This window comes from Tachypleus tridentatus, chromosome 4, assembly GCF_004210375.1.
Source record: "Tachypleus tridentatus isolate NWPU-2018 chromosome 4, ASM421037v1, whole genome shotgun sequence".
NCBI classification, from domain to species: Eukaryota; Metazoa; Arthropoda; class Merostomata; order Xiphosura; family Limulidae; genus Tachypleus; species Tachypleus tridentatus.
The window spans coordinates 3,754,973-3,767,727 of record NC_134828.1 but is presented as its reverse complement, the minus strand read 5'-3'; the positions used below and the strand labels follow the sequence as shown (position 1 = coordinate 3,767,727).

At 30.2% G+C, this 12,755-nt stretch overlaps 1 protein-coding gene across 1 annotated transcript in view; it reads right to left on the bottom strand.

Annotated features, from left to right (window-relative positions):
- Positions 1 to 1,686: 1,686 nt before the first annotated feature.
- LOC143250001 (F-box only protein 30-like) overlaps positions 1,687 to 12,755 on the bottom strand; it is a 30,425-nt gene continuing 19,356 nt past the window's right edge. The window contains exons 5-8 of the mRNA XM_076500636.1: positions 10,682 to 11,104; positions 6,201 to 6,457; positions 5,803 to 5,947; positions 1,687 to 1,893 (exon numbers count right to left, since the gene is read on the bottom strand). Coding sequence (XP_076356751.1) covers positions 1,687 to 1,893; positions 5,803 to 5,947; positions 6,201 to 6,457; positions 10,682 to 11,104 — 1,032 coding nt within the window. The remainder of the gene's footprint in view (positions 1,894 to 5,802; positions 5,948 to 6,200; positions 6,458 to 10,681; positions 11,105 to 12,755) is intronic.

Sequence of the window (12,755 nt, the reverse complement as noted above, 5' to 3'; positions counted from 1 at the left end):
TTAGAATTAAATATGTGATATCAAAATACTATGTTTATAGTTTTGTACAAATTAGGACTTAACAATGCCAATATTAACAAGCTAGAATATAAAATAAGAACATATCTTTTTATTTTGCAGAGATATGGCTGATGTACTGAATCAAACATTGGAGATTCATTCAACTCTTTTATTTCTGAAAAGGTCCCTTATGTAAAATTATTTTAATATAAGATATGTTAGTAACCAATATACAGCTTAGAATGTCCTCCTAGTGGTTTTTCTCAGCCATTGTACATATTTCATTCATACCAATATTTCAATGAGGTAGGGTGTGTCTTTAGTCTGCTTGAGGTTTCATATATATTTAGATATAAATACAGCTTGGTTACTAAGCTTAATAAATTCGTGGTGTTCTATGGTATCAGTATAGTTATTTATGAATTTCTGGTTATTCAATTGTATATATAAAACCTAAAACAAATTTTGTTTGGTATTCTCCACATTCAAACTTTTAAAAGGCTTAGCAACCTATGTCCAGCAAAAACTGAGTATGAAGGTCATAGCTAGAAGAGATAATTGTTTGCATTACTTATTTATTTATGTTCGGTATTTTAAGAAAAACAAATTTAATAACTTATTCTTGAATAGGAATAACCTTTATACACATATATATATAATTATTAATAACTGAAACGTGACTATATATTACAAAATACTAGTCCACTAAAACACAGCCAAATGAGGGTCACTTTTTAAAAACTAGAGGTCAGTTTTATATATTGGATACAGCATCATGAGCACATATGCACCTCATCAATGCCAATTATGTAAAAACTAGTAAATATATATAAAGAGAATTAAACTATAATAACTATGAGAATTAAACTATAATATACAGTCATTCTAGCATAAAAAAAGCATAATTTATATTTATTTCCTAATTTTTTATGATGGTTATGAGGTCAGTCAAGTGTTAGACCCCACATAGTTAGGGTACAGAAAAATAACAAAATATAAAGTCTTACTAAAAACAAATGTTTGAAATGTATTTAAGAAATTTTAGACATTACCCAAATAACATTTGAGATTTTTGGGGCAAAGAAGAGTTTATTTAACCTTAACATGAAATCACTTCACACTTACACTAGTAGCAAAACAACTATACTTTCACAAACAAATCTTTAGTAAATATATTTCATTAAAGAATCCAAAATTTTGTGTACAAAAACATTGTAATCTTTAATAAAAGTCTATCAAATTTTGTGAAGAAACACATACTGTATCAAAAGTTACAGTGTAAATAGTTAACGTTTGCAAATGTATATACAAACTTGTGTATATTACACTGAGCCTGTTGTGAAAGGGTTAACCATACTCTGAACTACAGAGTGATCCATACAATCAATTGCTATAAATAATTTTTCTTTGTTACAAACAAGTTAATCATTCTTAGGCCACAGAAGTAGTCTAACATTTAACCGTGATATGTGATACTACATCACAATAACATACATTTATTTAAATTACAACAATTTTTACCTGTTTGGTACAGGTTTCCAGTAAGTACAATGTCCACAAATGCTTTTTGTACTCTTTTTCCAAATGGGCCACTTAAAATAATGTGTTTTATCTTACTATTAATAGATCCTGTAAAAGAAAATTGAAGAGGATTCCTACTGCACGTGTATTACAACTGTTTACATGTCAGTAAAATTTATATATCATCATCGCATCCTTGTAAGCCTGACACCAAGAATATTTCCCTCCAGTACTCTTTCTCCTTTCCCACTGAAAAATGACCAATCCTTTCTCATCCAGTAAAGAGCTAACTATGTCTCTGAAGAGCTTCGATGTAAGTGCCAAGTTACACAGACTAAAGCTATCGAGGAACCTTGCAATATGCTGAAGGACCTGAAAACAGTCATCAAAAGTTCTTGCAAAATGTTTCATTCAACTAACAGTATTTATCCTTAGATAACATAATTCTAACAATTTGATCATTGGGTAAACTAACACAGAAACGTGTTCAGCTAAAACTGAGCAACCAAGAATAATACATGTCAATATTCAGTGATTTTAGGGTAAAAATGTTATTTTCAAAATCTTTAAAATAATCAACAACCAATTCTTATCCTCACTAATAAATTCATACATTCAGAAGTTGACCTAAAATCAGTTAACTACTGCACTATACTTGCTTATCCTTAAATTCCATTAGGAATTTGTAAGAATATGAATAAAGCTTATGACAAATTATTACTATTTTTATCTGAGTGACACAATTAGTAAAAACTAATATAAAATGCTGTAACAAAATACCACATAAGGTTTGGTAGCTTAAAATCCAACCTATATTATTAGATGGTTGATGAACGTTCCCTTATATCTAAAACATTTCTGACCAAACCTTCCTCACAAATTCTATTTCCAACTTATTAGCATGTTTGTTGAATAATACTGAAAAACTGTGGCAAAAGCAACTAATTTTGAATTTATTCCTCTGTATAGCACTCACTGCAATTGAGTGATGTCACCATAAAAGTGTTAACTTGTATCATTTTCATTCTATAATATTTTTCACTGATTGTCATGTTTGCTGATAGTTTTGGTTGTACTGTAGCAAAAGGAATGTTGTTTACTACTGAGAAAAATTCACCATTTGAAGTAAAATTTTCCTCTTCAAAAAGAAATTGTACATGAAGCCAAGTATTTGGCCTGAAGAGATTACAATTTCCTCTCTCATGAGGTAACTTATCTCCTCTTCCTAAGGAAACATTAGAATGGACAAAATTTATGGTCTTTCAGGTCAAACATTGGAAAAAAAAAAAATTTAAATTACCTCTTCTATATGAGGAAATTTTTACATGAGATGGAAAACATTTTAGGTCGTTAAGATCAAACATTCCTTCATTAAAGATTTTAGCCGAAGGGAAAATTCTTCTTTCTATTAGTCAATCAGCTTAAAAATGTTTAAAAATGTTAGCAGTAAATAAGCTATGAATGTTACTAAAAAGTTAAACTTAACTGATCAGAATTTATTAAACAGCAGCTGATAATATAATTTGCTTTAACTGTTTCATTTAATTTATTTTTTGTTTACTTTTTGCAATCAAAATGGGAAACCCAAAGATAAAATTACTAAATGATCACATTTTGAATTAATTTGTGGTTTTACTAACACTGTGGAAGCTACAGGTCAGTGTATTAAACTAAACTTTTATCCAACCTTTATCTATTTCTGGATCTAAACACATAATATATAAATACATTTAACACGCTGTTTTTCTCACTAAACATTAGTAATATATCTCAATGTATATGCCAGTTTTTTATGGTACTCACAATTTTATTATCTACGAGTTTGAAACTGATAAAAGTTTATTCAACTGACTTATACTGATGAGATGCACTTTAAAGTACGATGAATGAAAATTTACAACTCATAAGTAAACACAGCCACACGCTGACAAGTTAATCTTCAAGAAAGGTGTCACTAAGGTTACTGTACATTGAACACCTCAACAACTTCTCACTAATATTTGATTATAGTTTACAGTTAGTTTCAAGAAGAGTTTACAGTTCAATAAAAGACAAAGTTTCATTTAACTCTCACAACACATGGTGGGTCTATACGACTGACCACATAATCTTTTTGTATTTGTTTAAAGTACATTTAGATTTAATACGTGTAACTTTTAATATAATACGTATATCTTCACAAAATTTGGCAGTGTAAGTATTTAACACAAACAAAAATTATATTTTATGTGAAGTATTTGTAACAAAACAATAATTTGTCCATGAATATATTGAGTATTTGTTTTGAATACTCCATGTACAAAGTAATTTTGATGTTAAAATTAAAAATAATTTTCCTCATATCAAAAATCTCAAGCTTCCTTTGTCAAATCCCTAACACTTCCCACAAATATATTTTAAACTTTTTTTCAGTGAAACGTGAAAGACGTTATTTTATCTACTGAAACTCAAATTGGTAAATCTGATTGACCTCATAATCACCAAAAAAATAGAAATAAATTTAAAATACCTTTCTGTGATGACTTCATATTGTAATTAAAACCACATTCGTTTATCATAATTACCTCTACGATTGTAACAGTATACATTTATTTATAATTACATTTTGTTTTATTGCTACAAGCAGCTCACATGTACACCTCTTTAAATATTTTTATTTTATCATTATTATCATTCATTATTTAATATAATTTTAACTAATCTAAAAATAATCTTATATTTACATTTAGTGGCTTTTATAATTATACATAAACAAGGAAAACAAGAGATACTTAGAAAATCTTCTCTTCTCTTGCTTTCGATTGTCAAAGAGAATGAACCATAATTTTACTACTACTCATAGCACTACATTTAATAACTTTTGTTTAATTAAATAATGCTTTAAACAAAATGAACTAATGATATGCAAAACACAGACAAATTCTTTTGCCCATGAAAAATTTTGTGGCTTACAAACTCTGACAGCAGTTGTTACAAATTCATCTAAGATAGCCATCGTGGGATGGGAACATCGTTTGTGACAATGTTACGACGCGTCACTTGACAGATGAAAACCTTGAGTTTCTATTAGTTATATGTAATATATATTTAAACATAAACTATTAACGAATTATAAAAGAAAGGATACGACAAGTACAGTCTGAGTTTCCATTCACAAGCTCTGCAACCAAACAAAATTGAAGATTATAATAAATGTGGTTTATCTGACCAATGATGATATTATGGAGATTAACAGATGTTTAGTTTCATACTTTTTTGAGGGTTGGTAAGATAAAATGGGTCACATTAGGGGAAGTTCATGATTTTTTTTCAAACATTGCCTTGTGAAATTAAAACCTGTACATTATTAAAATATGGATTATAAGCTAATATTTCATGTTATTCTAATTAGTATAACATAAACAAAAAGTTGTTTAATAAATGTTTGAATGTAATACACTAAAACTTTATGTCATACCAAGTAAGAAATACCCAGGTGGATAGGGTTAATAAATTTATAATACAAGTCACAACTGGATTCTTTTTACCAACATATACATTTATTCTCAAGGTATCAATATTAAATTTTACAATACATAACATTTAACACTTGTTGTCCTTTAGACAAACTAAATACCCGAGTAGTGGACACCTCGTATTCAATTTTTTTTGTTTTTAAATATATTGTCTAAAGAAATTACTTTGGGTAAATAAGCCTTTCATCATTAACCTTACATATGCAGGTGTGGGTCAAAGTGCATAAGACATGACCTTTTATAGAGTACCATTGACATTACATCATGTATTTCATGTCAGAGTTATCAGTTATTCATATTATTAAACAACATGATTTAACAACACTTCATGCTGATAAAGATTAAATACCACATATAATATTCAAGGACATCAAACAGAGACTGTGAATAAGAATTTCAGAATTTCTAGAGATAATGTACATACAATATACAAACTATAAGATGGGTAAAGGTGTTTTTATTCTGCAAATAAACATAATATTGTTAGAGCCCAGCCAGACTGATGATGATATTTGTCTTTAGTACAAACTACTTGGTAACTTTCCATACAAAAGGGTGTGGTCTTTACTAACAGCTCATGACATTTCATACAGAAACACAAGTAAATTTGGAGAATTATAGCCAATCCAATACTGGATTGGTCCATCTACATTCAATTAAAATACAATTATAAAATAACAAGTAACTAGTATCAGTTAGTTTTCATTCTTTTGAAAACTGAATCATATACAAATAACTAAAATATCCAATAAACTATGAAATTTACTTCAAAAGGTAACTGGGTGATGTGGAGCAGTCCATTCTGGCTTCCAACACATGTTCTATTTTGTGGACTAGAATCAACAGCTTCTGGAATCACTTCCATGCTAGTTCTTCTCTGAAAAGACAACTTTTCTGTTCTTCCTGGCGATCTACAACACGTACAAGGAAATTATTATTGTTTTAAATGTTGTCAGCACAAAGTGGTTCAGTACTCGAGCCATTTAGAATTAAATAATAGTGGAACAGCAGACTTGTAGAGCTAGAAACTAGGCCTAGAAACCCATGGTGGGCAGAGCACAGATAAATCATTGTAAAGCTGGAGCTTAATTTTAAGCCAACAAACAAAAATTTGCTAGATAGTATCACAGTATTAAAAATAAATAAATAAACATCTAATCTGACCTTCTTGTGTGTTTCCAATCTGTTTGATTAGTAACATCATGTATATCATTCCACAAAGGTGGTTGAACCCCAAAACTTTCCAAAATGTCACTATGAAGAACAATAGATCCTTTAGGAGAAGGGAAGAATCTTCGACAAGAAAACATACAACCATACTGAGCTAAAGGGCATCTCTGTTCTAACCATCCATTCAGACCACCATGAATGTCACCATGTACATTTCGGTAGTGCCAAGCATATTCATCACGCCGAAATTCCTAAAGAAAGAAAATATTGAGACAATGTGCCATTTATAAGGTACCTAACTATAAAATATTATGTATTTAATGAAAGTTGGAGGAACGGCACAGTTAAGTTACAAAAATGAAATACAGAGTTTTTAAAAATAATTTATTAATCTTTTTCATATCAACATAGCAGTTACAGTAATAAATTTACTGTACTATACAGTAGTACGGGTCATAATACAGCATATAGACAGGTTTTTTTATGAAGGGATAGTTTAAAAATTTGTACAAAAAAAGGAATAACTAAACAAAATTGAATATATCATACCTACAGCATTAATAATTCACACTTTCAGCTACAAGTGATAATGTTTTGTAATAAACATTTCTCTTATAAATGTAACATATTTACATTTATTTTTTTTACAAATAAAACATGCTGGGTGAATAGCCGTTTTTGACAATTAAAATATACTGGGTTAGTAGTCCTTTTTGACAATGAAAACATACTGGGTGAGTAGCCTTTTTTGACAATTAAAACATGCTGGGTGAGTAGCCTTTTTTGACAATTAAAACATACTGGGTTAGTAGCCTTTTTTGACAATTAAAACATACTGGGTTAGTAGCCTTTTTTGACAATTAAAACATACTGGGTTAGTAGCCTTTTTTGACAATTAAAACATACTGGGTTAGTAGCCTTTTTTGACAATTAAAACTTGCTGGGTTAGTAGCCTTTTTTGACAAATAAAACATGCTGGGTTAGTAGCCTTTTTTGACAATTAAAACATACTGGGTTAGTAGTCCTTTTTGACAATGAAAACATACTGGGTGAATCGCCTTTTTTGACAATTAAAATATACTGGGTTAGTAGTCCTTTTTGACAATGAAAACATGCTCGGTTAGTAGCCTTTTTTGACAATTAAAACATGCTGAGTTAGTAGCCTTTTCTAACAATTAAAACATACTGGGTTAGTAGCCTTTTCTAACAATTAAAACATACTGGGTTAGTAGTCCTTTTTTAACAATTAAAACATACTGGGTGAATAGCCTTTATTAACAATTAAAACATGCTGGGTTAGTAGCCTTTTTTTACAATTAAAACATACTGGGTTAGTAGCCTTTTTTGACAATTAAAACATACTGGGTGAATAGCCTTTATTAACAATTAAAACATACTGGGTGAATAGCCTTTATTAACAATTAAAACATGCTGGGTGAATAGCCTTTATTAACAATTAAAACATGCTGGGTTAATAGCCTTTTTAGCAATTAAAACATGCTGGGTTAATAGCCTTTTTAGCAATTAAAACATACTGGGTTAGTAGCCTTTTTTGACAATTAAAACATGCTGGGTTAGTAGCCTTTTTTTACAATTAAAACATGCTGGGTTAGTAGCCTTTTTTGACAATTAAAACATACTGGGTTAGTAGCCTTTTTTGACAATTAAAACATGCTGGGTTAGTAGCCTTTTTTGACAAATAAAACATGCTGGGTTAGTAGCCTTTTTTGACAATTAAAACATACTGGGTTAGTAGTCCTTTTTGACAATGAAAACATACTGGGTGAATCGCCTTTTTTGACAATTAAAATATACTGGGTTAGTAGTCCTTTTTGACAATGAAAACATGCTCGGTTAGTAGCCTTTTTTGACAATTAAAACATGCTGAGTTAGTAGCCTTTTCTAACAATTAAAACATACTGGGTTAGTAGCCTTTTCTAACAATTAAAACATACTGGGTTAGTAGTCCTTTTTTAACAATTAAAACATACTGGGTGAATAGCCTTTATTAACAATTAAAACATGCTGGGTTAGTAGCCTTTTTTTACAATTAAAACATACTGGGTTAGTAGCCTTTTTTGACAATTAAAACATACTGGGTGAATAGCCTTTATTAACAATTAAAACATACTGGGTGAATAGCCTTTATTAACAATTAAAACATGCTGGGTGAATAGCCTTTATTAACAATTAAAACATGCTGGGTTAATAGCCTTTTTAGCAATTAAAACATGCTGGGTTAATAGCCTTTTTAGCAATTAAAACATACTGGGTTAGTAGCCTTTTTTGACAATTAAAACATGCTGGGTTAGTAGCCTTTTTTTACAATTAAAACATGCTGGGTTAGTAGCCTTTTTTGACAATTAAAACATACTGGGTTAGTAGCCTTTTTTGACAATTAAAACATACTGGGTTAGTAGCCTTTTTTGACAATTAAAACATACTGGGTTAGTAGCCTTTTTTGACAATTAAAACATACTGGGTTAGTAGTCCTTTTTGACAATTAAAACATGTTCGGTTAGTAGCCTTTTTTGACAATTAAAACATGCTGAGTTAGTAGCCTTTTTTAACAATTAAAACATACTGGGTTAGTAGCCTTTTTTAACAATTAAAACATACTGGGTGAATAGCCTTTATTAACAATTAAAACATGCTGGGTTAATAGCCTTTTTAGCAATTAAAACATACTGGGTTAGTAGCCTTTTTTGACAATTAAAACATGCTGGGTTAGTAGCCTTTTTTGACAATTAAAACATGCTGGGTTAGTAGCCTTTTTTGACAATTAAAACATGCTGGGTTAGTAGCCTTTTTTGACAATTAAAACATGCTGGGTTAATAGCCTTTTTAGCAATTAAAACATACTGGGTTAGTAGCCTTTTTTGACAATTAAAACATGCTGGGTTAGTAGCCTTTTTTTACAATTAAAACATGCTGGGTTAGTAGCCTTTTTTGACAATTAAAACATACTGGGTTAGTAGCCTTTTTTGACAATTAAAACATACTGGGTTAGTAGCCTTTTTTGACAATTAAAACATACTGGGTTAGTAGCCTTTTTTGACAATTAAAACATACTGGGTTAGTAGTCCTTTTTGACAATTAAAACATGTTCGGTTAGTAGCCTTTTTTGACAATTAAAACATGTTCGGTTAGTAGCCTTTTTTGACAATTAAAACATGCTGAGTTAGTAGCCTTTTTTAACAATTAAAACATACTGGGTTAGTAGCCTTTTTTAACAATTAAAACATACTGGGTGAATAGCCTTTATTAACAATTAAAACATGCTGGGTTAATAGCCTTTTTAGCAATTAAAACATACTGGGTTAGTAGCCTTTTTTGACAATTAAAACATGCTGGGTTAGTAGCCTTTTTTGACAATTAAAACATGCTGGGTTAGTAGCCTTTTTTGACAATTAAAACATGCTGGGTTAGTAGCCTTTTTTGACAATTAAAACATACTGGGTTAGTAGCCTTTTTTGACAATTAAAATATACTGGGTTAGTAGTCCTTTTTGACAATGAAAACATGCTGGGTAAGTAGCCTTTTTTGACAATTAAAACATGCTGAGTTAGTAGCCTTTTTTAACAATTAAAACATACTGGGTGAATAGCCTTTTTTAACAATTAAAACATACTGGGTGAATAGCCTTTTTTAACAATTAAAACATACTGGGTGAATAGCCTTTTTTAACAATTAAAACATACTGGGTGAGTAGCCTTTATTAACAATTAAAACATGCTGGGTTAGTAGCCTTTTTAACAATTAAAACATACTGGGTTAGTAGCCTTTTTGACAATTAAAACATACTGGGTTAGTAGCCTTTTTTGACAATTAAAACATGCTGGGTTAGTAGCCTTTTTTGACAATTAAAACATGCTGGGTTAGTAGCCTTTTCTGAGAATTAAAACATACTGGGTGAATTGCCTTTTTTAATAATTAAAACATACTGGGTGAGTAGCCTTTTTTAACAATTAAAACATACTTATTTCAAGCTTATAAGCCTAAAACACAAATATACAAAACTTTTCTTAAATCGGGAGAGATATTTTCTCTGAAACTGTTCTAAAATTCTACTAAATTACAATATTTCAATTAATAAAGTCACATACTAATTCCAATTAATTAGGCTTTAACATTGCAAAGATTATAGAATATTATTTCTCTTTTTTCTGGATTTATAGTTGCAGGTAAAAACCATGTTTTTATTTATCTGTCTTACAACTGTGTGATATATATATATATGGCTTGATCAAATTCTTTGTAACATATATATTTTCAATATTCAAGAAAAAAGATATTTTAAAAACAACAAACTTATCTGATTACCATCACTTCAGAGAATGAAAGAACTATTAAACCAAAAACAAAAGTGAGAAATCATAATGAGTTATTTTATTAAATCTGGTGGTATTTTTTAATAAGTCTTTGATTGAGAGATAATTACTGACAAAGAGATTCAGTTTAATGTGATATCTTACCTGTGCACAAAGAAACGTGTACATTGCTTTTGGTTTAGCTTGATATCTTGTCAAAGACTCCAAATTTAAATCTAAACTCAAGTTATTGATGGTAGGAAGAGAAGTTGAAGTAACTGTAGAGAACTGTGACAAGGATGGAAGAATCACCAGAGAAGGTTTTACGTTCTTTCTGGCATAGTCCGTCAGAGGAGCTGAGGATATTTCACTCACAATGGTATCATTTACAAACAGAGATCCATAGTTGTTTTCACCAACTGGCATGTTTAGGATTTCTCCATTTTGTTCAATACTTTCGCTACTTCCACTACTAGCTTCACTCCACCTATCAGTCTCAACATCTTCCTTCTCAGTTATTTCCTGCAAAGAACTACGTTTGTCCAAGCAACCATCAGGGTTATTTCCAACGTGGACATGGAATCTGCACTATATAATAAAAAGTTATAGAATATAAATTCTGTGACTTTTTCAAAAGACGCATAATTCCCCAATAATATATTTTCTGCTGAGAAGATTAAGTTTCAGCAAGATTCATTTTTCTCTTTTGAACTGGAAATATTAACTTTAAAATCAATTGACTCAAGAATAATTTTGATTTTATTAATAGTAACTGTATTCTAAGTTGTGGACAATACAGAAAAGACAAATTAAATAGTTATTTTCTAGTCACACAATAAACATTAGACTTGAGCAGGGTATGGCTAACTTCTCTCAAACATAAAATTCGTTAAAATTTCAGGCAAAAATTTCTGTGTAATGAAATCAAAACTTTTCAATGTAAAAAATTAAATGTACTGTTTCATACATTATTAATAATGTGAAACATAAAGCCAATAAAAAAAAGACAATAATTTGTGAATGTAGGTTACTCTAGCACTAGTAATTAACTAAAGATTAGATTAACAAAGTAATGTGCTTTGAAAAGATTCTCAGTAAAACTTATCATGCAGGAAAAACAAATGGTTCAGTAAACCTGGTCAACCACAAGTTGTTTTATATTTTTTGTGACAAATAAGGGAAATCTGGCAAGTCTAACCTAAACTTAACTGTTCCACAGTTAACCTTTCTGGCAAGTCTAACCTAAATTTAACTGTTCCACAGTTAACCTTTCTGGCAAATCTAACCTAAATTTAACCTTTCTGGCAAGTCTAACCTAAATTTAACCATTCCACAGTTAACCTTTCTGGCAAGTCTAAACTAAATTTAACTGTTCCACAGCTAACTTTTCTGGCAAGTCTAAACTAAATTTAACCGCTCCACAGTTAACTTTTCTGGCAAGTCTAACCTAAATTTAACCGCTCCACAGTTAACTTTTCTGGCAAGTCTAACCTAAATTTAACCGCTCCACAGTTAACCTTTCTGGCAAGTCTAACCTAAATTTAACTGCTCCACAGTTAACCTTTCTGGCAAGTTTAACCTAAATTTAACCGTTCCACAGTTAACCTTTCTGGCAAGTCTAACCTAAATTTAATAGTTCCACAGTTAACTTTTCTGGCAAGTCTAACCTAAATTTAACCGTTCCACAGTTAACCTTTCTGGCAAGTCTAACCTAAATTTAACCGTTCCACAGTTAACCTTTCTGGCAAGTCTAACCTAAATTTAACCGTTCCACAGTTAACCTTTCTGGCAAGTCTAACCTAAATTTAACTGTTCAACAGTTAACCTTTCTGGCAAGTCTAACCTAAATTTAACCATTCCACAGATAACCTTTCTGGCAAGTCTAACCTAAATTTAACCATTCCACAGATAACCTTTCTGGCAAGTCTAACCTAAATTTAACTGTTCAACAGTTAACCTTTCTGGCAAGTCTAACCTAAATTTAACCATTCCACAGATAACCTTTCTGGCAAGTCTAACCTAAATTTAACCATTCCACAGTTAACCTTTCTTATTTTTTTTAATATCAGTAAAACATTCTTTCTTTTGCTACTTTGTACATTTATGTTTAACATGTTAATACATAGACTTCAACAAATAATTAGATGTTTCTTAGAGTATAAAGATTTTAACTGTTTGGACAGTGTAAAAATAATAATAAAAGAAGAAAAGCGTAAAAGATGCCCTCACATGTATGACT